Genomic DNA, 27,185 nt, shown 5'->3' with positions numbered 1-27,185 from the left:
TCTGTCCCTGATGGCACTGTCCCTGATGGCACTGCCTGCACTGTCCCACCAATGGCTCTGACCCTAACATCACTGTTTGCTCTGCCCTCCCTGTCACTGTCCCAGTGCCACTTCCTGCTCAGCCCTGTGCCCAGGGAGGCCATGGGTGATGGCACAGCCCAGCACAGCCTGGCCAGGCCAGACCAGGCCAGGTGGGTGCTGTGCCAGAAGCTGCTGGAGAGGAAAAGTGGCTAGTTGAAACCCTTCCATCTTTTCTGAGTCACAGAGTGCCTCCCTCCACCCATAGTGCTTGATAAAGGCCCCATGAAAATTGTAGGAAGGGCAAGGCAAAAGCCATTGCAAAGCTGCGCCTGCCCAAGTTAATCCCTGCAACAAGGAGCCAGGGGCTCTTAGCACACCCACATCGATACAAGGCATTTCCCACCCAAGCCACATCCCTGACACATCTCACCCCAAAATCACCATTCAGAGCATGGAAAAAGCTCTGGTTGGTGCTGTGCAGGGGTCAGGCATGTAACTGCAGCTTGCGGTGCACCTTCCTAACCCAGTGAAAAAATCTAGCCTATTTATCCACAACCTCCTCCTCACTGCCCAGTCCAACCCAAAGCCGGACAGCTGTGGAAGCACTGTGAGATCCGGAGAGGTAGCATGCTATGTGCTGACTGCCCCGAGTCCCAGGCTGAACTAGAAAGAAGGGAAGACGGGCAGGAAGCGTCAGGGTTGTCCCAGAAGATGAGGGACATTCGGAGTGTGCCGTGCTTTCCCACCACTCCAAGAGCCTGATGGAAAAGGCACAGGGATTCAGGTGAGCTGGGAAAGGGAAGACTGCACTGCAGCTGGCAGCCTCTGAAGGCAACGCTGAGGTCGTTGCAGTGAAGCAGCACCATTGAAGGCACAGCGTCCCACCAAGCCCTGCCTGCTCCCACCAGCATCCCACTGCAGCAGGCACCCACTGGGCTGCATGGGAGGCCACCTGCACCCAGCCCCCAGCCCAGAGAGGACCAGTGCCCCAGTCATGTCAAATTGAAGAGGGGGAGAAAAGATTGGAAACTATATGTATGTAGCCTGTGGAACGAGCAGTGCATGGACAGGCCATACAGCCTCCAGGCAGGGCGCTAAGGGAAAGGGTGCATCCCCGCAGGGACATGACTGCAAGGCCGCGTTTTATTCTAAAGGGAAATCAATGACAGCCCCGATTCCCAGGAGAGCCCGGGTCTGCCCCCAGCCTGCGTGTCATAGAGCAGGGTGTGATGGAGAACCACAGCTGGCAGGGGCCAGGCAGCCCCACCGGCCGCACTTTTTCCTGAAGTCGGTGGCGTGAGCCCAGGCTGCCGCCCCCGGGGTGGGGACCCCGCGGGCACAGGTTCGGCCGGTCCCGCCGCCCTCCGCGCTCCCCGCCGGGCAGACAATGAAGACGCAGGGGGAGCGGGGGGCAGCCGGGGCATAGCCGGGCTGCGGGCCTGGGACAAGCTCCGCCGAGTTCTCCCGGCGAGCCCAGGAGCGCAGCGGGGGCTGCTTTGTTCCAGGGGGCGGCGGGGAGGCGCCGAGGGGGCCGGCTGCCCTCCAGCCCACCCGGCACGGGCAGCGTTTTAGCGGCAGGAAGGGAGACGGAGAAAACTCATCGCCATCGCTTACAAAGGAAGACGATTTCTGGGATCGCCCCCCCTGCCGCCCCCGCTAAGGTCAGGCAAGTTTAGGGGCCAGCCGGGCTCTTCCGATAGCATCACCGTGCCGGGGAGAAGGGGTCCGTGCCTCCCCGACCTCCCGTGCCGAAACTCCCCCGCGAAGGCGGCCACCTTCCCCCTGCGCCGGCGAGCGGGGCTCTGCGGCACGGCTCGGCACGGCACGGCTCGGCTCGCCCGACGAGCGGGGGCGGCGGCTCCCGCCCCCCGGCCCGGGGCCCCGCTCACCTGCCCATTGTCCTGGCCCTGCAGCAGCTCTTTCCCCACGGGGTATCTGATCTCCACGCCCGGGGTCTTGTCCTCCCGGTCTCCCGGGGAGCTGATGACGGAGCCGGAGACCTCGCTAATGTCGCTGGCGGTCTCGCTGTAGTTGTCCCCGCCGTCCAGCATGTCGTGCCGGCTGCCGCTCCGCGGGGTCCGGGACCCCTTTTTCCCCACGCTGTAGGCGTCGAAGTCGATGGTTTTGTTCTCGTAGGCCCCCTCCACGGAGGCGAACATCCCCCCGTATTTCTGCCGCGGTGTCTGGGCAGTCGTACCCGGCCTAGCTAGATACACAGGCAGGTCATCTTCTTTATTCCAGTTCCTCTTTCTCTCGGCCATTCTCGCTGTCCGGATCTCTCCCTCCCTCTCTCTCTCTCCCTCTCTCTGCCTCCCACTTCTCTGCACCTTCTACTACCGGGATAGGCTGCTAGTGACCATAAAAATGAATGGATGGATGCAGCAGTGGCGGGGCTGGGTTGGCTGGTGGGATCTTTCCCGGAGGGAGATGCAAACGTTAACCTCCCTCCCCCCACCCACCCCCCGGAAAAAAAAAAAAACAACCCCCCAAAAAAAAACCAAAAAGAGAGAGAGGGAAAAAAAAAGAAAAGAAAAATAAGAGAGAAAGAGAGGAAGAAATAAATCCAAGCGGGATTTAAAAATAGCCGTGTTAGTAAAGAGCACGTGAAAATAAAGTACAAAGAGCGGAGAGGAGAGGGTGGCAGAGGCAGGTGATTGGAAAGCCCTTGACGAATAGGAAGAGCAGCAGCAATTCCCAGAGCAAGGACCGCAGTGCACACGCTCCCCCGGTATAAAGAATGATCCGGGGGGCGGGCGGCAGGGGGAGGAGGGAGCCCTCTACATGCACACACAGCCGGCGCAAGCAGGGTCCTTCCCGGCGGGCGGGCGGCCGGCACCTGCTGCTACGTGGCGTCGGGGTGGGGGTGGGGTGGGAAGGAAAAAAAGAGAAGAAAAAAAGAAAAAAAGCCCCAAATCTCCCCAGCCCCCTCAGGGAGCCGGAGGGAGTTTCTCCCACTTTGCGCACTCACACTCCCCCCGCCTCCCTCCGCAGGAGGACGCTGCGGCGGTGCCCGGGCAGAGGGGGCGGGCGGGGGGGGCGCGGCCGCGGCAACCCGCGGTGCGGGGCGGGGGCAGGCCCCCTCCGCGCTGCCCCCGCCGCTCGGGGTTGGCCGGCGCCCGCAGGGGAACCGATGATGAGAGGAGGAGGAAGGGTGACCGGGATCGGGGGCAGGAGGCGCAACCAGCCCCAGGCCCCCGGGGCCGAGGGGCTGGCGCTGCCCTCTCCCTGCCGCAGCAGCTGGTTCCCGGGGGAGGGTTGGCGGCGGCCCCGCTCCGCCCCGCCGCCCCCGGCCACCGCCCCCCGCCCGCCGCGGCGGCGCTGCGACGGCGTCCCATGGCGCAGGCAGCCGGGCACGGCGGCGGCCGGCCCTGACACGGAAGTGATCGCGGCGAGCGCTGCCTGCGCTGCCGGCTCCGCCGCCGGGACGGGGCGCCGGGGAACGGCGGCTCCGCGGCTCTTGTTGCGCGGCCCGCCGAGCCCGGAGCGCCCGGCCCGCCGCCCCGGCGAGCCCCGCGGAAGCCAGCGAGGCCGGCGCGCCCCCCGCGGAGCCCCCCGCGGAGCGGCGGGAGCGCGGCGCGCCCCGCGGAGCTGTCCCTTCAGCACCCCGGGCCGCCCGCCCGGGCCGGGCTGCGGCTCTGGCGGAGGCGCAAGGCAGGGACGCGGGGCTCCGCGGCGCTGTGAGGGATGCCACTTCCCAAACCCGAGGAGGATTTCTTCAAAGCGGGGAGGGGTGGAGAATGTGTTACCCTCAACTCTGGACACAGCCCGCTTCAAAGGTCCGTCCTGACCCCACTACCCGTCTTACAACACCCGAGGAGATCATCTGCATCCCAAACACCTCGGCTGGACGCTCCTCTCCCGCACACGCGGCCAGTCCCAGACAATTCTGAATGCTGTGAATGCACCAGCAGTTGCATAAGGGACATTTTCTATTGCTCCGAAATAACATGTTGGAACAAGCCGGTCTGAGATTGATTAAACAGCTAAGCAAACTTGAAGCAGTGGATCAGTCACGAGGTCTGTTGCCTGCTCATGGTTATGCCATTTGAACACAAGCCCAGCAACACAGCACAGTTGCCCTGGCCCACAGGCACGCCTGGTGGTCCCAGCACAAGAAAAATCACAAGTTAGAAATTAGTCAGGAAAAAACGGGAGGTTAAAGACAGAGGTCCCTGGGACCTCATCAGAAGCAAGTCCAGATAACCATCTTCCTCGTTAACAACTACCCATGGACCAAAACCATGTGAAAAAGCAGTGATGTAGCCTACCTGAGCATTGCCAAAACACATCAAGGGAAAACATCTGTCTCTTCTGCATCTGTTATAATGTAGCAGTACCCGCTGTCATGAATGCTGTGTGTGCATTCAACACCCTATGTGTTGTTCACAGGAGGGGAGTTAGGAAATTGGTCAAAATTTCACTGATCATTGGTTGCCAACACACTGATTTTAGTAGTCACAGTATCATGACTAACATTTCGAAGCGCATTATTGCCCAGGATTCCACAGCTCACTTAATAAACCATGCTATCACATTAACATATTAATGTCATATGGAGGTTTCACTGGTGTGTGAAAAAAAAAAAAAAGTACGGGTTCTAGGACATTGCTTTGTTGCCTCCTTAAATTCTTCTCTTGTATGTGGGCAAATACTGATCTTTTGTTCCTGATGGTAACACTAAGATTTATTGATCATGTTGGGAAAAAAAAAAAAAGAAGTCAATTTGGTCCTTCACAGGACACTAAACCCTGACAGTTAGTGAAATATGCAGGTGGTACATGGAGTGTGATGTGTGACTTGCCTGTCTTCGTAAATATTGCAAAAAATATTCATTTTATGAGATATTTCATTCCAATCAAGAGATTAATGTGAACCTCCAGAAAAAAATTGACGGTCTCATAGTAGGTCTAGTATGTTGTACATAGTACATGCATCTGCTAAATGAAGAGCATCTTTTATTTAACATCCATAAAGCTAAGAAAGATGGATTCTGTTTACACTTGGGATTTAGTTAGATAACATTGTTCAGGTTTCTAGAACTGCTCAGGTGTTTGTTGTGGTTTTTTTGTTTGTTTTGTTGGTTTTTTTTTAATAACAAAGAATAATGCTATTCATTTCAGTATTAAGCTAGGAGATTCATCTTAATGCTGATACATAAGGAGACCACAAGACTCAGAGAACGTGTCAAATCAGTGCTTTAGAAAACAGCATTAAACTTTCAAGTTAGAAATAAGCATAAAATCATATGTCTGTCTTTGCTTTTAATTGTTTTTTTTTTTCCTATTGTAGCCCTTTAGTTTATTAGGAACTGTGTTCTAAGCCACCAGATGCATACTGTTCTTCTGTTCACTAAGACATAAAATTGCAGTTTTAGGTGCTACAGAAGTAGACCCAGTTACAGCCTGATACCTTGTCACCCTGTGAGTTTACTTAAAAACATATATGCAACTTTGAAGAAGTATATTGCTTTGGTATATTCTCTTGAAGACACTGCATCTCATCCTATCTTGACATAGCTTGATGAAAAGAGGACAGAACTTGACTGAAAGTGCACCCTTTTCCTCTCAGGCCTTTATTCCAGATAGTTGAGACAAGAGAGAGCAGAAAACCTAGAAACAGGCTTCCTTCACACAACCAAAACTTTCAACAAAACTCCAACAAGAAAGGTACCACTTACCAGCTTGGCTCCAGTTGTAGCTGGAACTCTTCTTGCAACAGTGTGAACTTCATGAGCTAGAACAGGACTTCCCCAGTGCAGGGGCTCAGAGAACATGCAATGTACATGTTGCACCTATTTTTGCTATTGTGCATATTACAACAGAATCATCAGATAAAAAAAGCATGGACAGCCCAAAGGGAGCGAGCGGGAAAGAGACCCAAGTTTTCTTTCTCCCAGAGGAGTGATTTGAGCTGCTAAGTTACTGAGTCAGTCTCCCTCTCTCTGCTCTACATGACTGTTGTATCTCTGGCTGTGGTGTCCTCCTCACCCCACAAAACCCTATCCCATGGACTGGTGATTTGGACTGTCTCCTGGCATGTAGGAACCGTGGATCCAGAACCCCACAATCTGGGGAAGACTCAGGTTTCCCACTTCCTGAGCAGTGATCCGCCCTGCCTGAGAGTGGTACTCTCCTAATTCATAGTAATTCTGCTAAATCAGCAAAAGCTGGATGGCAGCTGCTCCACTGAGAGGAGCAAGAGCTCAGGCGTAACAGCCTCCTTATCCTGTTAGGAGACCAGGTGGCCCCTTCTTCAAAATGGAGACTTCCTGGGTTGCTGTCCACGGATAAAGTTGTATTTACAGCTATATTTCAGAAGCTCTGCCACCATTTTAGAGTTAAAATAATTAAAATTATAAAGATTTTAATTTAAAATATGCATACATTTAATATACAAAATTATACAAATTATACATTTAACTAACATAGAAAAATACATCTTGTTAACAAGATAAAATGTCAACATATCTTACATAATTTAAGTGAGAGTTACAAATCTGTGATAATCATCAAGTAGACATTGTGACTCCATTACAATTCTGTATCCTCCCTAGTTACACTGAAAATTAATACATATGTACAGTTGATATCCATGACAAATGTCTTAGAGTGGAGATCTTTGCTGAAAAGTTATCCAGAAGGTTTTAATGGAACTGATTAAAACAAGAGTGGCCTCTCTTATGCTACTGAAGCTTCTCATTTAGCTGAGAGCAATTTGACACCCGGCTACAAGGTGGTCATGGGTCAGAGTTTAAATTTTTTGCAGTTATTTACAAACACCCCTCCCTCCCCCATCTAGCTGGTACATATTCTTAGTGCATATTCACATCATAAACGGCAGCCTTTTTGTGCATTCTTTGGCACCTCTTCAAACAGACCCCAGTTTGTGGCCCTAACAACTACTTGTCATGACTGTTGGTTACCATCTCACCGTTGGCCGTGCAAGAGTTACACAGCTGCACAGCACTGGAGCTCCAAAGACAAGATTTCCATACATTATTCTTCCTAGACTACTCATTAATACCTCAGGAGGTGGGGAAATATCTTTGTTTCAGTCAAATGTCTGCAGTACGCCTTTACTCCTAATTTAATTTACATGGTTTCTTTTTGCAAGTCCCAAACAAAAGACAGAAGCTTAATTTATAAACAAGCTAGAAAAATCTGTTCCATGCTGGGTCTTCTCTTACATACTGTGAGCCATGTAATGATTTTCTTTCAACTGTTTACATACACTTTAAAACTTCCTTGTCATCACAGGAGCAAAATAGAAGACCACCACACCTCTGATTTTCAGGCCTTCATTTTTTTGCCTTTTTTTTTTTTCTTTCTTTTTTTTTTTCTTTTTTTGTTTTTTTGTAGCTCTGTACCAACAAATTATTCATAATACTTAAAAGATAAAATTCGCTCGTGGGCTAAAAGTTTATTCAACTTTTCCTAAGATCTGCTTAGGACCATCAGTGAGTACATAAATTGCCTCATACAGGCTGTTTTTGCACAGGAATGGTTTTCACCTGTTAACTATATTTTCCTTTCTTTTAAAAAAGACCACAATTCAGAGAGTAGAGAAACATAGTTTGGCATTGGTTCGTGCACACTGCGCAGTAACTTCTCACATTGTAATTTACATTTGCATATTCATATTCCCATAGCAAGAGTCTGTGTTACACAGAGGAACAATACTGAATAGAGATGTATACCACAGATCCCAACAACTCCAAATCAAGGCAGGTCTCCACAACTACTAACCTCTCTTTTCCCCTCCTTTGTGCATTGACAACATTAAAGAGAGGATGATGCCTAAGTATCTATCGTATGTGAGCATTTCTTAAGCCAAACAGAAGCAAGCATGAAATCTTGGTCCCAGGGAAGCCAGTGGAAATTTGCCAGTCATGCCAGTGGTACAAGAATTTCATCCAGTATGTTTAAACTTGCTCCTTTTATTTCTTTTTGTCTTTTCTGGCTTTACCTGCAACTCGCAACTTTCTTAGTATGCATGGATCCCAGTGGCAGAACTTAAGTTAGCTCTATTTTTAATTCACATCCTATATAAGAAACAGTATACTCTCTTTCCTAACATTTGTGCAGGGGCAAAACTTCCTGTCCATAATCCCATGGCTACAGATTTCTAATGCAAATATATTTGGAGCCAAAGGCACAATGTATTTTAAAGGAATTCTGCTAAAGCAGGAAAGAGGTTTGAACAAGTTTCTGTAGTCCTAAGGTCTGTTCCCCCTCTGCCTCCTTAAGGCACTAAAGGATTTCCAAAGGATTAGTGGCAAAACCAAGCATGCATGTGTCCCTCCCTCCCTCCACCCCACAATCACAGTAAATTCAAATACTAAATTCCTTCATCTGCAAGTAAGAAATACAGGTAGATTTATGAAACACAGATCAGGGTTTCCACTTTTTAAAAGGCCACAAGGACAAACATCAGCCATGCCTTAGCAGGAGGCTTATCCTGGGAACTCTGCTGTGCATGTGAAATATTTCTTGGCAATTGTATTATTCTGAACGTAACATGATTATCATGCTGGAGTCAATCATTGTACTTCCAGCATCTGCCATCCATAGTGGTGTGAAGAACAGAATTCAGGATTTAAAGGTTGCATAAGGAGCTGGGGAAATCCTGTAAGCTATATTTTCCGTGTCCTGTGATGCTCTATAGAGTAGAGTATACATAAATAAGCAAGCTGTCAAAGAATTAATATTCTTTAAGGTAACACTGCCCATTTTGTCTATTTAGAGTGACAGAAGAAGAAGATTGTATTTTCCTACGCAGAACTTAGCAGCATCTTAAGTTTGACTGTAAGGAATTTGGTCAAAGCAGTATTGTGCATATAAAGCAATCAGAACAAGGTGCCCAATTTTGCATTCTGATAAAGTTTAACACAAAGTAACTACACACGTAGAGCATCCTCTGGCACATTTACCATATATAGAAAACATTAAAGTTAACTTCTGCTTAGTGAAAGAAAGCCGAACAGACTCTGTAACAACTAGACAACACTTTTCTCTTCACCATAAGGCAACTAGAAAATAATAGCTAGCCTCTCTGTCTCAGCTAGTAATTTCACATTAAAAATTTTACCACTTTCCTACAATGAATTGAGGTAAAGTTGGGATTTTAATTCCCGATCTTCAGCCACATGAAATGCACCCACTGCTTTATCAATTTAATTAAGAAACAGACTTTTCCAATATCACTGAGACAATTTTCACATTAAGAGGTGGCAGAATTTAAAGGATAGCAACGTGGTCCAAACCACAATGAATGAAGCATGTACTACATTCCTTGTGCTAATCATTTTGAAATGAAACCAAAAGGCAGAAAGCCTAAGATGTTACAAAATGGACAGGTTCATTATCAACATTTATAATTTATGGTGGGAGACTATGGATAAATACTAGGAAAGAGGCATGATGTCTTATTTCAACACTTAATTCAAAAGTAAGAAGTGGGGTTTAATTGCCTGAGTGTTGTGGAAATTATGTATGTTTTCAGGTGGGTGGTATGCAAATGGATAGAAACCTACACATATGTCATTGCTTTATTTTAAGAACTTGTAGTTAAGCTTCAAGTGTTACCATGCCAACATGTCATCTTGTTACTAATCATAATCTAGAAATGCACATTACATTAATCTGTTTTGGGATTCCACAGTTTATTATCCTTCAGCCTCCTTTCAAAGGATATCTGGAATTACTGGGCCACCAAGCATTGTAAAGACAGCACATTGTAACCGTTAGCTCAACATCCGAAAAAAAAAAAAAAGAAAAAAAAAAGAAAAAAAAAGAGGAAAGCCAAGTCATAAAACGCTTATCAAGACTGAAAGTGCATTACACCGCAAGAGGCAGTTTGAGAGAGCAGTACCCACGGCTGCTCCATTCCGGTTAACACAAGTATTGCCACCAACTTCAACAGTGCTGTGTGCCTTTAGTTAAAGAAGGAATGGATGTATCCATATTATCCCTTATCCACAAGTCTTGTGCCTGCATTTGCATCTCCCTGCCTTCACAAAAGGGTACTCAGACATGAACAGTAGGGGTTATGGGTGCCTAAATCTGTATTGTGCAGTGGGGTTGCAAAACGTGTTAAAACCTGTTTGCATCAAGTGTACTATTACCAAGCAGGGTGCACAAACCCACCTGTTTCAGGAAAAGCATGTATGCATGCAAATGCTTTATCTGAAAGTTAAATTCAGTGTGACCTATTCATGTAGTTGAAATAATCAATCTAGAGTATTAAGACACAGTGCTTTGATGTTCTGAGTGCACGCAAAGTACATTCCCAATTCCTACTTACCCTTGCAAAAATGCAGTTCTGTCTCATTTTCTAAACAGTTCATACCTTCAGGTACCACATCCTCAGAAATACTAAATATCCTAGCTCACATCAAAGGCTCTTTTTCAGGAATGCTCAAAGCTGTATGAGGCTGGATATATTACATGCCCACACAAGCAGACCCATGAAGACCGAGATCCATACTTGAGAATTTCTTTAGAATGCAAATGCTGAGCTCCCAAGAAAACAAAACAGAATGAAAACTCAAACTACACATGGGGTTGGCCCACATGGCCAGCTTCCACTACAGGAGGTGGCTAAAATGTGGCAGATGGTAGCTCAAGGCAACTTCTCAGTTCTTCCCATAATGAAGCAGCTGCAGTCACCACCAGGTCAAAGCACCTTTCATCGTTCCTTCAGAGCAGTACTGCTTCTTCTCTGTGACTGATATGTTCTTCCCTGGGTAAGAGGAAAAGGAAAAAAAAACAACCAACCAAAAAAAAAAAATCCACCATGACATAAGTATCTGGATTTTCACAATTTAAGGAATTACTTGTAATTCATTCAAAGTCCAAATAAAACATTTGGGAAGCAGTGTGCCTAGGTGTTTCCATACAAACAATATAATAGAAGTAGTAAGAGAACACACTGTAGAAACTGAACTGTCCAAAACACATTGAGACATTCCCTCATGATTTACTGCTTTTAAGATCAAAAGCACATCTCATACTTTTCCCTTTTGCTGCTCCACCTTGTAAACAAGTTCCTGTCATCCATTTACCAGTATGGGAATACACACTCTCTGCCATCTTCCCAACACCATTTCATAATCCCCTTGTCAGGGATCTACAGAAGCTGTCTCATGGATAAGGTTCATCCCAGGGATGACAGCCATGGCAAATCCAACCTTCCAAGTCAGTCATATTTCTATGCCTCTTCTCAGAGCAATATTCATCATTTGAATTCTTCCTCAGATATTAAGTTCCAAAGCCTGCAAAATATATCTGGCTTTGCAATTTCCACTAAGACTGTAATTATTACTGTTAAATATCACCAGTGATGCACTACTTGTATGCTTAATACTGACTAAAACTTCACGTCTACTGGAGAAACATATGCCTTAGTACATCAGGAGTATAGGAAATAATAATTGCATACAGAATTTTAAAAATTGGTAAATCTAATTATTTTATGATAACCAACCGGTGATAGCAACTAACTGTCATTACTAAAACATGTCCCCTTCACCAACATGCCCCACAAAAGAGAGAAATTGAAAACTGGAAAAGAAGAGAGCCGTTATGGCTTGTACTTTGGGATGGAAAGATTTTTCCAGGCATGAAGGGAACTGAAAAAAAGTCCTGCAGAGTGAGGCAGAGTAATAAAGGGGAGGCCATTATTTTTTGAGAAGCAGCTAGATGGGATGTTGTAGGACACAAAACCAGTGAGGTATGCAAAAGTCAGTAACTGAGCCAGGAGAGTGCCAGCTGGGCAGCGGCACTTTTAGGAGTCCTAGTGATGAGAGGCATTTAGAGCCCTAGTTCAGATCTCCATTTTGGATCAGAAGGCGGCAAACGTTCAAACTTGTTTCGGACTCAAAACAACACCAGAATCTTTCTGCAGCTTCTTAAGACGTTATACATTATCTCTGCCTCTGATGTAGGTAGATCTAAACAAAACAATTTTTGGATTTTTTTCTTATTCCGTGATCTAATGGAGCCCCAGGCTGTACTGCAAACAAATGAAGTCCATTGTGGTTCATTCTTGTCTCCAGGCAAGGAAAAGGAGTGCTACTAGAGTATCCATGGATCATCTAATTTGATTAATGTCTTTGTAGTCTAAGTGCAATCAAAACAAGATCCAACAGAACACACAGCCTTTGCTAGCCACAGCTTCCAAAGATTTTTTGGGACATCAGGCACTTTCCTTTTTGTAATTAATATTACAGAGACAAATATGACTTTGTAGCAGCAGAACTGGTCTTGTATTCTGGGATGGGCTGAAATACATTCCTATCTCTCCCCTTCTACTCATACACAAAGTCTTTTCTCTGTGATCCCACTGCTGTGCATAGGAGCTGGGGGGGATCAGAAGGGTATAACCCTAGGCCCTCCTAAAACTTAGCCTTACTTTAGAAGACAGAGAGGTTGCAACTGAAGTCCTTCAGTTGCTTGCACAGGAGCTACCTATTGCTACCAGTTGTCAGTTTACCAACCTGTTCAAAGGGGAAAATGCCCCCAAAGTATGAGGCGTGAAAACTGGTGTGGCTAGAATAGTGGAAATTTGATTCAAAGTTCATTCATTCAATGATAATTTTTTTTTGTACTTTAGTGACCACATCTTTTGTTATCCACTAATGGAAATTTAAACCAAGTTCTCCAATTTTCCAAAGTCCAGGATAAAAAGTATTTGCCAAACATATACTGCTGGACTAGGGAGCATTTACAAATGTAAAAGTAATTATTTGCACAATATTTCCTCCCATTTTTATTATTTTTTCTTTAAATGTTAGCTGTCAATTATATTTCTGTTCTTGTTTTTGTCAGAGTCTTCACTTTCTCCTTCATGTTCCTTTCATCCTCTTCCTCTGTCCTTGCTCCTTCCCATGTGACATTATTTATCCCTTCTTTTATTCTCTGCTCCAAGTCTTTTGGAAACTTTGTGCTCCTTGCAGTCTTATTTCTTTGGCATATTTATCCTTCCCTCTTCTCCTATTCTTTTCCTTCATACCACTTATCTAACTAAGCAGTATCACAACATAAATGACTACTGAATCATTTTGTAATTACTCTGGTCAAGGAGGAAGCCTTTTTTGTGAAATGCTTGAGGAAAATAAAAAGGGTCTTCATGATGTCACTTTACCAAAGAAGAAGTTCGACCAAGCATTTCCAGTGCTTAAGCATAAAGGTGCGGTTCCCAACCATGCATCATAGTGATTAAAAATCAGCTGAGTCTTTATCAATAGTGGACCTAAGAGTTTTTGCATGGGTGTTCTGATGCTTAGAAATTTGCTGGCCTCCCATTCTTTGTTAGGGCTAAAGCACATGCTTGAGCAATGGTGTGGAGGCTGAGCTCATGTTCCTTTGCATCAGAAGCAAAATCAATTTCAGTCACCAATACAAAGAATTGCTAATGCAGGTCATTAAACAAAACTGATTTCTTCATGACATTGTAGCCTTAAAGGGAACCTTGGAACATAAATGTGCTAAGACTGTGCACTACTCTTTAAGCCAGGGCCAAAAAGTTTCCAACATAACAAAGACCAGCAACCCACTTTCACGCACTCAGTTGATACTCTCCAATCTTTTACCACCTCTGTGAGCTGCCAGCATCTATTTGTTCTAGCTGCTTCCAGTCCTCCTCACCTATCCTTGTTCATCATCTGCTAAGTATCAGAAAACTGTAAGATCATAAGAATGAACTTCAGAAGGTCATTTAGATCAACCTACTCAAAGCAGAGACAGTTCTGATGTCAGAGCAGTTTGCTCAGGGCTTAGTGAAATTCTGAAAACCTCCCAGGATGGAGAATGCACAGCCTTCCTGGGCAGCCTGTCCCCTTGATGGGCTGTCCTCATGAGGGAAATGCTTTTCTTATATCCAGTCCAAACCTCTTTTGTTTTAACTTCCCCCCACTGTGTTTTACCTCTCACCATGTACCACCATGAAGAGTTCAGCTCCATCTTCTCAGTTCCTCATAAGGCTCAGGGAGGCTGTTGTGATGTCCACCCAGAGCTGGCTGTTCTTCAGCCTAGATCCCGTGGCCTCTCCTCATGGAGCAAGTGGTCTATTCCCCCAAGCGCCTAAACTAACATTTCTAAGGAAGCTTGGAGGGTGCCCATGCTGCCAGCCAAGGCCATTGCTCTCCCCTGGCCTGCTCAGCTTGTTCAGAGACAGACGATACAAAGAATATGATGATCAAAATGGTACTGACTGGTCTGCACAAGCTCACCCACCTTCGCTCATACTGGTGGAACAGAACTAGTGCCGAGCACCCACACCTCCTCCTGAAGAGGGCTGTCCTGTTTAACTCCTCCACTCCAATCTATTCCCCAGAGAGCAGAGCTCTGCATCCACTGCCAGAGTCCGTGGTCTCTGCCCCTTGCAAAGCACGGGATGGAAGCCATCTCCCTCCCCTTAAGCAGGTGCAGCAGTAAAAGCTTTGCAAAAAGCTTCAAGAGCATGCATCCGAGTCGGAGAGAAATGAGCCAGTATAGAGACTTTAAGGACAACCAGCAGCAGGGCTGAAAAGAAAAAAATCCCAAACAGCTCCGGACTGTACACACATTCCTAAAATCTCTATGGCATCTTCAGAGAGTCCCTGTTCTATTTTAATTAATAATAGAATCATTTAGGTTGGAAAAGACCTTTAAGATCATCAAGTCCCACCTTAACAAATGCCCACACAAGACTTTAAGTTAAAAAGTTCCTTCATTGAGAAGATAAAGATGGAAAAAGGAGGATGCTGTTTTGTTTTGATGATCTGAAAGAAGACATGAAACATGGTGATATCACTGTAAAAACATATGAAAAATAATGTCTACTAACTTTCCAGATATCTGAGGCGGGTTTAGGTGATGGACAGCCATAGCCATTCAGCTCCGATTGCTTCAGTCTGACTTCTGAATAGCAGTCAGTGCATACTGGGAACATCTCTTCAGTATGTAACATGCAGCATCAAAGATCCAAAGTCACCAGTATGCAGTGGGTGCTCTATACCTCAGCCCTGACATACAGGGTAGATACACTGTATTTCCATTGTTTTGTATCATTACAGGTATTTAATCTGAAGAAAGTGCAAAATTAAAGGAATTAATAAAATTTCTTAATACCCAGCAAGAAAATACATTTTTTTGCTATTGTGAACAAATATTTGAAGAAGATACTATGCAACACCTGAAAAGAGCTTCCGCTGTAAAATATGAAAGAATCACTCTGCTGTGTCTCTGCCCTTATCAAGGGTCACATGTTATCCTTTCTTTAGTATCACTAGAGCGACACTGGCTTCTACCACTATTCTGGAGCTACAGTAGCACAAATAAGAGAAAATGCTAGGCATGAAGGCTTGTGCTGTTCTTTCATATTTGGTAATGAAGTTACAGATATTTTACTTGGTCTAACTAATAAAATCATGAGCATCTAGTCATTTTATCTTTTTATCAATAAAAGAATATCAATGTGTCTGTGGCACACACAGACTTTAATAGAAAATTATCTACTGTAAATTATTTCATGTGTGTTCTACAGTAGCTTGTATTAAAATATAAACTTCTTTATTTAGAAAAATGTTGATTACGTGCAAATAGAAAAACTGGCAAAAAAGAAAGTGATTACATGAAAGGAAATGTTTCAAAGCTGCATTTTGCCACAATACACATAGGATTCCTCAGCTGTTCGGTAAAGAAATGCTATATAACCAAGAGCATACTGGTCTTTGCAAAAACATTTGACTTCTGTGTTTGGAAAAAAGAAAATCAAATAGTATTCAGTGTAGTCTTTTCATTCAGAAACTGCTGCTTATAAAATTCGTTTCTAATTGATGGATTCACATTGGAGCTCGAGGTGTGAATCTCATTAAACTCTGAATGAAGACATATTGATCCCAATTATAACCAAAGGCCGATAGCTCTTGCCTATACCTCAGAGGAAAGGAAAAGCTACACCAATGGTACCCCAGGGAAAAAAACCCAACCAACTAACCAACCATGGATGTTGAAAACCATGAATAAAACATGTTCTCTTCTGTTAGAAATTGAAATCATGTTATTCTACATTTTTGTGCTTAATAAAGCTATTAAATACTAAGTAGTGTTACATCTATAAATCTGATTCAACGTCGTTGCTCTGGTTTTATGCCAGTTCCTTTCTCATGAAACGAATGGTATTACTCTGATAAAACGAATTCATGCAGTGATGAATGAGGTTTGTCTTAATTACATTCTATGCAAAAGACATTCGTTTCATTAAGAGTTAAACATGGTCAATATAAAAAATACAAGCAGTGCTGCTATTTCATGTTATGGAACTCTTCAAAAAAATGTCACACACACACTCATTTTCATACTGTTTGGAGAAGAACAATTTAAGAGTCTTAATTAGGGTTGGGTAACCACCATGAACAGGAGTTCCAAATGTGAATCTTACAGATGTGCATGAATAGTTAAATTCACTGCTGTGCTGAGCAACATTCTGGAATTTGTCTTCTAGAAAAATATCCTTGCTATCCTTGCAATCCTTTGCAGCTTTGAGATGCAAACGCTTACAGAAGAATCCCAATGTCTAACCTCCTGTTCATCAAATATTCCACAACTTCGCAGGCAGGCAGCAGTAACATACACACTTATGAGATCAATTCCTGACCCAAAATCTGAAAACGCAGCCAAAGCAAGCCAGCTTGCCAAACTTAGGGTGAAACACACTGATATGAAGCAGTCCAACAGTTTAACTAGGAAACCTCAAAGTCTGATCACAGATTGTTGAGATACACAAAAAAAGGAAAAACCAGCTGGAATCTTTTTTTTTTTTGATGACAGAGTTCACCCAGTGCTAGTCCTAATTAAAGAGTGGCCCTATTCCAATTTAAAATAAGAAACAATTTAAACACCCTTGTATTCAAAGCATCTTGCACAGGACCTCATTTACTTTACTGATTCAATTTTCTTGTACAGGCGCTTCCTGATCTACTTACTCCAGAGCTTTTACTAGCCTTGAAGATCTAACAGCACTTATGACATATAGGCTCTTTTTTTGTGCTAAGGTAAATCGAGGACATGAACTTAGTGTTATTTACATCTCTCTCATTAAGACAGTTATAATGGATTTAAAGGTTAATACAAATTAGTTAACCTTACACTGTAGAGACAATAACAGCATGACATGTCCAAATACAATGCCAGAGTAGCACCTTCTATATGGCGGGCGTATTGTTCTTGAGAAACATGTCAAAACAATAATGCAATTCAGCACAATGAAAAAGCAAAATCCAGAAGGATTATCTTGACAAGTAAAAAATGGAGACAATCCCTATCATGTGCATGTTGCAGAGATTAGTTAAAGAAGTGAGCACTGTCAGAAAATTGCCAACAATAAAAGACAGTAGCAACAACCAGAACAAATAGTTTACATCTATTATACTTCATTGTGTGCCTTAGCCCCTTAATACATCCAGTTACAACTGGGACATATGGTGTTTCTTCCAGGAATGAATATGCAACAGCCAGGTTGACCCACAACAGTCCCACAGCCACCCTGCAAAAACATGCAATAGAGGCATGGTCAGCCTGGTTATTTCCAAACCTTTTGGGCTGCTGGGCCACTCCTTTCCCTTACAGTTTCTCAGAGAGGCATCCTGAACATTGAAATCTTAATAAGGTTCAGCTGGTAATGTGCAATATCAGTTTCACAGACCAGTAGTAGAACGCCACTGGAACAGGTATATTTGCAGTAGATAACAGCCATGGATGTTGTAAAACCATGCTTCATATCCTGAGTTGGATTCAACCTCCTCACAGCAAGACGTTACAAAGTGAATCAACAGACTACGAGGGGAAAGCCTGTACCCCAGAGCAGCACCCTGGGCTGTGCAAGATGCTGAGGAAGCCAAGGAGGTAAGTACAATCATCTGAAAGACCTGCTGGGATTGAAAAGCACAAATTGTGAGCAGGACCACATAAGGTCCTTGGAAGCAGAGTCCATGTGAGCCCTTCAGTCTTTGGAGCACGCTATCTCTTTACCAGATGATCTTCCCAGGCAGTCTTGTTCACATTTGCATGGATAAAGGCTGCTCAGAAGACCAAGGGTTGCACTCATCTAAGCCACACCAACCTTTGGGCCAGGGGCTTTGTCCTGGGGACAGCAGTGATGCCTGCAAATGCAGACATGCTCATTGTCCTTCAGGAATTTTAATGATCTGAAAAGCACGACAAATGTCCTATAGAAAACCATTCATTTAAATTATTTGACTTAGGGGGAGTCACAGGCTTTTTTTTTTTTTTAAGTCAAGGTCACTAAGAATGGCCCACTCGATATAAAACAAGATTTTATGACTCACAGGAGACTGGGAAAATCAGCAGCAACTTGTATATTTAGAGTATAATGTTTATTCACCAAAGATGCTTTCAGAGTTGTTGCCTCCTGCCTCCTCCTTAGACACATTTGTTTTTTAATTGCTGCAAGGGAGCTGCAGCAGTAACAATGAAATATCTCCCTCTAAAATGCACAGTCATACAAGTAACCGATCAGCAGGTTTGCCTTGCTGCTGTCAGCCTAAAAAAACGGGCAAGTGAATTCACATTTCAGCAAAGCATTTTTATATCCCACTACCCCTCCAACCATGCAGGGGAAAGTGATATATGCACATCCAGAATAGATTAAGTAGCATCTGAGGAAGAGGATTTCTAGTTGTTCTGTACCCATAGCAAAAGCTTAAGAAGACAGGAGCACACAAATATTTGAGCTTTCCAGTTTTGCTTTGTTTTCCTTGCTTGATCTTTCCAAAAGCCTGTTGCAAGCCAGAATAATGGCTAGAGTAGTTTGGATTTTTTTTATTTTTTAAGTAGTTATCAAAGCAGTGTCATTGGAAGTCTGTAAGCAAATCATAGGCTCTCTGTGGTTACTTCCTCACCCTGTTCCCAGATCAGCGTACAGCAGATTTGTGTGTCAGCCTGCACAGCCCTGACTGCCAGAGACAGTGCATGCACAGCCCTGGTCGCAGGAGTGCTAAGGCGATGGTGCTGTTGAACATCCCAGGGCAGAGCCAGACTCGTCACCCTGAAAGCTTCCAGACCAACAGCGAATTTTGCTCAGAGGCAGCAAAGACCACAGGGTTTAATAACTGCAACTCATTGTCACTGCAACATATTTTATGCACCACTAGCAGTAAAAATCTAAATGGTTTTATCCCAAATTTAACTACTTGAAAATTACTAATAAAGGTAACACATTTGCTATCCCCATCAGTATTTACAGAGGCAAAACAAGTTTCCCTGGTCCAGTTCTACCCCCGTGGTAGAGGATTCAGCATACAGCATATGACCTACATAGCAGGGAGTCAAACTTGGTTATAATCCTGTCCCCCTGAGCACTGAAAAATGTGGAAATCAGACAAGATGAATGCAGTGGCCCAGATTCTCTCTGTCATTTGGGCAATTTTGCATTGCATCATTAGTCCTAATTCACCCTGCAGGGCCACAGCCATGACAGTGAGCCACAAGGCCGGTTGTATTATCATCCTCCTGCTCTGTGGCCAGTAAAACGAAGAGATGCTTGCCCTGCAAAGACCCTCGGCTGCTGAAACATCAGTGTAGCTGTAGATTGTAAGAATAAATTACAGTAACATTTAGGCTGCTATCGCTTATATTGGAAATATCTGTATCGAATTTTAAGTATATGCTTGGGACATGTGTGCCCGGACAATTCTCCCGTTTGGACCAATATCTCTACTCAGACACAGGCCTCAAGATCAATTATAAAGTGAGCATGGGAAAAAGCACAGGGTGCCAACAAGTATTTCACTTGCCTTTCCAGTACCATCATATTAGCATTCTACCAGTCAAGAGCCTGCCTAGAATCACCATGTCCTCCAATACCGTCAGGAGAGCTGGGATTTGTAGGCCACCTGACTATAGGCAGTCTAGTGCTCTGGGAAGAGCTGCAGCTGACCTGCATCCCCACTGCAAGGATACTAAGATGGTCTAAACATCTCTTCATCCTCTCTTCTTCCTCAAGCTTTGCACCCATTACATCTAAAGTAAGGGGATGCAGGACCTCCAAGGTCAGGTGCTGATATGTTAGTGTTTCTGTGTGGGATGACTAAAAGTGGTCAGAAACATTTTGAATGGAACATTTGATTTTGATCAGGCTGCAGGAATCACACCTGATTTCCTGCCAGGTCCCCTTCCCTGTTCTTCAACAGTACTCCTGACAGATTGACAGAGAGTGGGAGTCTGAAAGAATTTATTGCTCCAGGATTGTCTCAGAGATTGCAGAGCTCCTAAGCTGCTGGCTCCTCTACAGATCTCATTAGGCACGATGCCAAGAAACTCAGAGCAGTGTATCCCTGCTCATAAACTCCGAGGCTGCCAGCTCTCTGTTAGCCCACCAGGCAGAAAGAAAAGAAGCAAGAGCCTGGAAGCTCTGGAAATGTGCAACTTCTTGGCATCCCAGGCAGCCAGAGGATCCAGACAGAATTCCTCAAGCTGGGGACCCCAGAGCTTCTGATGTCTCCAGTTCTGCATGTCTTTAACTTTGGACTAGATGATCATTGTAGGACCCTTCCAACTGAAAATCTTCGATCCTATTCATTTAAAATTGAAAAAATACTCCATTTGAAATTGGAATAAAATAAAACTAAACAAATATATCAAAATCCTCTGCAAAATGGCATGATCTTTTTTTCATGCTGCACCACTTAAATAACAGGCTGTTATGGCTGGTGTACAACACATCTTGTGGTCCCATTCCCTAAACATACAGATTGCACCATTACTCAGCAGACTGAGCTTTCATCACAGTCATTGCCTCCTCACTCTTCCTCTTCATCCCAGGTATTCATGCCCTCCCAATTTTATTTTCAAAACCAAGCCCTTTAGGGAATAACATGTTTTGTGGGGTTTTCCCCTTCTAACATACCCGTATATCCAGACAGCTCCACAGAGAGCAAGGAGAAATCAACAAAACTTAAAAAGACACTAATTTTGTATCTTCCTATTGGCTAAGCTGAACAGGATTTATTTTTCTGAAACTCCTGTTGCCACAAAGCTCTATATGCAGGTCAGCAGGCTTATGTAACAGTGATGCATCTGGTGCTCTGTCCCAAATAAGTAAAACAGAATATGCTGTGACTGCTACATAACCTTGTGTGCTGTTCACCAAAGGCTCATATTCATCTTTTTTTCCTATTAAAGGAGACCCACTGAAATCTCAGCCTTCAGTTTCCCAAAGACCTTTAATTGTTACATGTTCTCAACCTGGTGCTTACAATCAGACACAGTGGATCATTTTCATGAGGCTTTTTTTTTTTTTTTTTTTTTTTAATTCACCAGTGCCCATCCATTCAAGTGCAGTTTCGCTTCTGAGAAGAAAAGATTTTGAGTTAATTCATGTTAGCTGTATTTTAATATAGTGGTTTAAGTTCAGTTGTTAACTGGTGACTTAATTCTTTCATATGCTGCTTCTTGCTCTGCCTTTTCCTTTGACCTTTTCCATTTTGTCACACATCCACCACCAGTCACCCCTCTGAAATGGTCATGGAAATGGTCAGGGACTTCACAAATGTCCACAGGACACAGCATGCAGGAGACTCCATCCAGACTTGGATGTTGTAGAAGTCTTCTCTCTATCAAAACTAGGTAAAGGTATTGTGAAGGGGAGGTGACACAAGTCAACAGCAGGTACCCAGTTCTCATGCTGAAATGAAATATGCATAGGTCCGTGACAAGCACTCGTACTTGAGAACAACAGATTTGACCTACTGCAGTAGGCACCACTATGTGTTTTATTCAGGTATCAAATACATGTAGACATCTATGCACATCCCAGTTCCAGATCAAGAAGGTAGCTCTAAATTGTAACTCCAGCCTCTGGCCAGCATGGAAATGAAATCACTGATGTTCTACAAAAGATCTAACACGGTTAAATGCAAGGTGATATACTAGGAACAAGACATGTAGCCCATGCCTGCAGAATGGTAGACAGTGTCCAGAACAGCACCAAAGAAAAATCAGAGGCTGTTCTAGCAGACAAGTCAGCATGACCAACAAGCACAAACCAGAAAGACCAAACAGGACTTTGCATGTCAGCTAGCAGGCTGAATAACAGACAACTCTTCCACATCTCTTGGGGTACCTATGCTGAGTAGCGTATGTGAAGGAGGATTTCCCTGGCATTACTCATGAGTTTGAGGATTTTCAGAATAAACAGTCCATTCTGTAGGTATGGTTTCACTTTTTTTTTTTTTTTTAATTCAATTTTAACCACAAATTAAAATATTGACACTTGGCCAGGACTATAATTTAATACCAAGTTCACCAAAAACAATGGTTTTATCTGCAGAAGTATAGCTTCAAAACTTCCTAAATTTGCATCTGTAATAACACCCAGATCGTGGCCTGTTAAGTTCATCCACAAAACAGGCTCATCCACTGAACAATTTTATGCTCAGTTAATATATGCAGTGCTATACTAAGGCCACTTAATCAACAGTATCTATTCTGAAAGTAGAGAAAAAATTCTGTATGTCTATCACACTCCATCAGCTTTCCCCACTCACTTCAAGCAATTAATTTCAAAGACTTCCTGACTAAATTTACCTAAAATACATCTTTCTCTCTACACCTTGTTAATGCATTAGACTATGATTTTATAAGTTGTTCTTGGAGATCACCAGTGGCAGCCAGCTATCAGAGATGACACTATACCTTGAGCACACAGTCCCAGGAATTTATGAGGGCAGCAGTTTCCTGGATCACCTAATCACCTTCGGTGGACTTACACACCTGTGGAGCAAGAATGTTTTTACTGCCAGAGCTCTTCTGGGTCTGTCTGCAGAGGGAAGGCTATGGATACAGATAACCTCTGCATGTTTAGGCTCTGCTTTGAACAGGCAGATGAGAAAAGAACACCTATCAATGGACAGAAAGCTGCAGTTGAAAAATCAGCAAGACTCCCTGGAAAACCTCTGGAGGAGGGAACTTCAGTCATCTGCAAAGGGAGAAGCAGGTGGAGTGATCTGTCTGGGTTAGAGTTCAGGGGTAAGCTTCTTATGACCACAATGTTTGGTTACTAGTGTTTTTTCAGCCAGGAGTTCAGCTGGCATAAGTTCATGAGCTAGCTCAGTTCTAGACTGATGGCTGAGGCAGGCAGTGATGTATTTGTGGCTTTTGGTTAACAACTTGGTCTTGCAAACCCTCCTCACACAGATCTGTTCAAGAGTGTTGGAATGGGAACAGCGTATTCAGGAGACTTAAAGATGAAGCCCAAAGTACTAGGACACAACAGTTATGTTGGCAATAAACTACTGCAGTTGCATAAGCTGAGGAAAAGCAAGAGCAATAGTTCCAAGCGTCTGCTTTTAGCATTATAGTTACAGCTTTTCCCTGACTGTGCATATATTAAGCAGATTGCAAACTTGTAGTGAGTGAGGGAACAATCTGGCTATTTATAAGGCAGTTAACCTTTAGGAATGACCTTTATTTTAACATTAAACTGGTCTGCTTCATGTTCAGAGGACCAGCATTTTCATCACTTGGAAAAAGGAGAAAATATTCCATAACTATCTGTGAAGACAGACGGAAAGAAGATTTCAGCCTTGCACTCTGAAAGATCTTGGCTGATACAGACTGTGCAAAGATGGAGTCAATGCAATCCTGAGACTGTGATGAAGCACAGAGTGAAGCAACTCCAGAGCACATGCCAGGCCAGCATTTTTTAAAAATGCTTTTCTGACACAGTGACTTTTCACTGTGGGGTACTCCCGATGACTTTCTTCTAATCAAAACAAACATAAAACACCTATCTTTGTTCAGAAGTCACCTACCAGTATCAACTGACAGCTGGACTCCTCAGCCATATCATTTAACATGGGACAGAAAACTGGGAACAATGGCTGGCACGACACTATTTTTCTGACCTTCAGTGTTTTCCTGTTTCCAGGGCAACTCACAAAACTCATGGAAGAAAACCCCTGTTGTAATTGAAAAAAATAGATTTTTATTTTTAGATTTGGTTAACTCATCCATTAAAAAAAGGAAATGAAATGGAGAGCTGCAGTAACACTGCCATAGGATAAACACAATGTTGTCATTGGCTACATCTGTGGAAATTATTAACTCAAAGTACAGCCAAGACTGTTGTTTATGGAGGTCCTGGGCTGATTTACTCAGGTTGCTTTTATCTTGCAAGCTATTTCATAAAAATATGTCAAACATTTTATGTATATCATACCTTCATTATGCTTTCTTTAATTTTCTTGGGTGATTCAAAATTAACTTTCTGAAAAAAGACCATAGGAGGCAGAACCTGCATTCCATTCACCTTCAAATAGATAAAACCAGCAAAGAAACCTTTTGTTTTCTCCAGGGAGTACTTATGATGGTCCCAAATTGCATACGAAATCCATGAATTATTCAAAAGCACAGCAGGTAACAACAAACATTTTGTTAGGTGTAATGACACAACTTAAACATGAAAAAACATAGGAGGAGTATAATTAACAACCAGAAAAGCCAAGATCAATTAAATAGCAATTCCACTGTTGCTTATGAACTTCATTGGTGGATGGTTCATCCACTAACCCCAGACTTCAGCAGTGCAGAAGTGTCCTAGCCCTGGGAGACACAAAGCTTCAAAGATTCCCTCTTGCTCCACAGGAAGACAAACCCAGAGGTTTATAAGGAGATCGACTACAAGCAGTCCTGCTTCACTTCAGCAGACCGGAGAGAAGAGAGAAGTCTCCATCTGCTTCCAGTTTCTTTGTTCTCATTGGGAATATCTGGAGAGGAATTTGAGGCATGCCATACTCCTTTTGCTGCAGCGCATTTGTCCAGTACAATCTTGCCCCAACTAACTAGGATTTGCTGCCTTAGACATTATTACCATCAATAATTCCAACTCTATTTTCTAAATGTGAAAAATGAGGTCTGGAGTTTAAGAAACATGCCCTCTGTCATTCAACAAAGCATGAGGGATACTTCATGGGACTATTTAGTACCTCTCCTGCACTGCTGTCTGACTCACTCAGCATAATGTAAGGTAAATTGTAATGATTTATGTGGAAGAAAAGAAAAAGTTCAATTCCAACACAGGAACATAGGTTATTGGAAGTGAAGCTTAATGCTTTCATGGTTTGAATTGTCCACACAGCAGTTGTACAAAGTGAGATTGTTCAGAAAAGAAGGTAAAGGGAAAAAATAAACACTTCCAGAAAACTAGTGAAAAATCAATCAATCAGCAAAGTACAGATCCTCGGATTCCTCTATCACATAAGTTATATCACAAAATAATATCATTTAGGAAGTCTAAGAAAAAGCCATGACACATGTCTCCTTAGAAAAGTGCTGCACTGTTTATGAGAATAAAATTCAACTCAAAAAAGAGGAAAAATTCAAACATAAATAGCTGCTGCAGTGCTCTTTAATCATAACAGACGACCTTCCCTTTTGACTGAAGGCCTCAGATTGGAGATAATGCATCTAATATATTACCAGCTATACCTTATTCATTTCCAATTTACATTTTGTATCTCCCCAGGTAATCATTATTTAGCGATACAGAAAAGACAATTCAAATCTTCCTTACACCCAGAAGTCATTTTATTCTAAGTGATATGAATTAAGGGATGTTGGCAAGCTCACAGGGAAAAAACAGACCTTCACTGAAAGCATGCACTAATTTTTAAATAAAATAGTTCATTCACCCTTATTTCCTTCCACTCTTCCTCACTCCATTATAAACAGATTCTCATGTGATGTTTTCGGAAGATTCATCAACAGCACTGGGATGAACCAGTTCAACTGGAGTGCTCCTCCAATGGAGAGCGGCTCCACAGACAGCAGCCTCTTCCACGGCTTGCTGCACAGGCGGCTATGGGGCAGAGACCGACCGTGCTTTCTCTCCATTTCACCCTCAAGCCAGCATCTAACTAGCAGCACCAGGCACCAGAGACAAAGGTCAGCTCTCTAAGTCATTTTTAGCCAAAAAAGCTGGAAAGGGATTGTCATGGCTAATTAGCCAGACATTCTGTATCGTATACCTTTGCTTGAGCATACAAAGCTGCTGAGGATTAGGTGGCTGATTATCTTGCGAATTCCATAGCCTTGAGCCTGAGAAAGGGCACCAAGCTCATCAAGAACAACACTGGACAACTTCCAGGTGCGCTCACTTCCTCGGCATTTCTTACAGAGGCATTACACCTTCTTTCCTCAAAATATGTAAACCACTGTCTGTTGCAGAGGCAAAAGGAAACACACACATTCCTCTGAACTTCCTCCATTATTGCCCGAGGGATTTAAGCACAGAGCTGGGCATTCAGTTACCCATCTGATGCTGGAGCCAGACTGCCCTGGGTACATAGGCCATGCCTATCCTCTTATTGCTGTAGTCTAAACCTTGAAATGCGCTCAGCAGTGCTTTGCCTGTGGCTATATTTTCATAAGACTACTGCACACAGGAGACTCCCCTATATTCATTCTACCTACCTCATCTCTGACAGGAAGAAGAATAATGCAGATACTTCTCTGATCCTGCAAATCCTTGGTTACACAAGAAACAAGCAATATGAGTGAGAGCTTTTCAGGGGCAGAACCTGTTTTATCAGCAGAGGCTACACACCAGTGGGAATTATCGGGAGAATTTTTATTTCAATGAGTCTAATGCTATTCAGTCTGCTCAAGTAATGCCCATCTTGAGACGCCCAGGTGGGTGTTAGCTGCAAGGGTTAAGTGCTCTTCTCCCACCCACCTTTTTGACAGCACCAAACATTCCGAATTGTAATAAACACCAATGTGAGCAAATGATAAATACTCAGCTGTTCCCTGTGTTACACCAACGAATGGGAAGCACCTTTTCTTTCAAGTTCTCTTCTATCTAATTACAGCACAAAATTAGAATAGAATATTCCAGTTTACTAAATTACTTCTGCCAAGGATTCGAAACAGCAACTGCTGCCCCATTAGCTGCTCTGCAGCTGTGTGAAATGCCACAACTGCCAGCTAACACAAAAGCCACCTCTAGCCCCTGACCTGGAGGAGGGAGTGGGTAGAAGTTTGTGCCTGGCACTTGTATGCTACATCTTCCACTCCTTCCCTTTCCTCCAGAGGAGGGCTCATTTCACAGCCAGACTCTTTAGTTGGTTCTTGAGCACAAACAAAACCACCTTTGTGCTGGGAAGG

At 43.8% G+C, this 27,185-nt stretch overlaps 2 protein-coding genes across 3 annotated transcripts in view; both read right to left on the bottom strand.

The window, feature by feature from the left end:
* CRMP1 (collapsin response mediator protein 1) overlaps nt 1–2,430 on the bottom strand; it is a 51,520-nt gene extending 49,090 nt beyond the window's left edge. The window contains exon 1 of the mRNA XM_055720574.1: nt 1,911–2,430. Within this exon, the coding sequence (XP_055576549.1) occupies nt 1,911–2,282 (372 nt within the window). The 5' untranslated portion in view covers nt 2,283–2,430. The remainder of the gene's footprint in view (nt 1–1,910) is intronic.
* A 4,016-nt stretch (nt 2,431–6,446) lies between these two features.
* The window catches only part of JAKMIP1 (janus kinase and microtubule interacting protein 1), a 249,801-nt gene continuing 229,062 nt past the window's right edge, over nt 6,447–27,185 (bottom strand). For both annotated transcript variants that reach the window (XM_055708107.1, XM_055708118.1), the window contains exon 16: nt 6,447–10,761. The gene's annotated coding sequence lies outside the window, so the exon portion shown is untranslated. The remainder of the gene's footprint in view (nt 10,762–27,185) is intronic.

This window comes from Falco cherrug, chromosome 1 (assembly GCF_023634085.1).
Source record: "Falco cherrug isolate bFalChe1 chromosome 1, bFalChe1.pri, whole genome shotgun sequence".
Taxonomy (NCBI): Eukaryota; Metazoa; Chordata; class Aves; order Falconiformes; family Falconidae; genus Falco; species Falco cherrug.
Note: the sequence above shows the minus strand (reverse complement) of the source record. Positions and strands in the feature narration are given on the sequence as shown.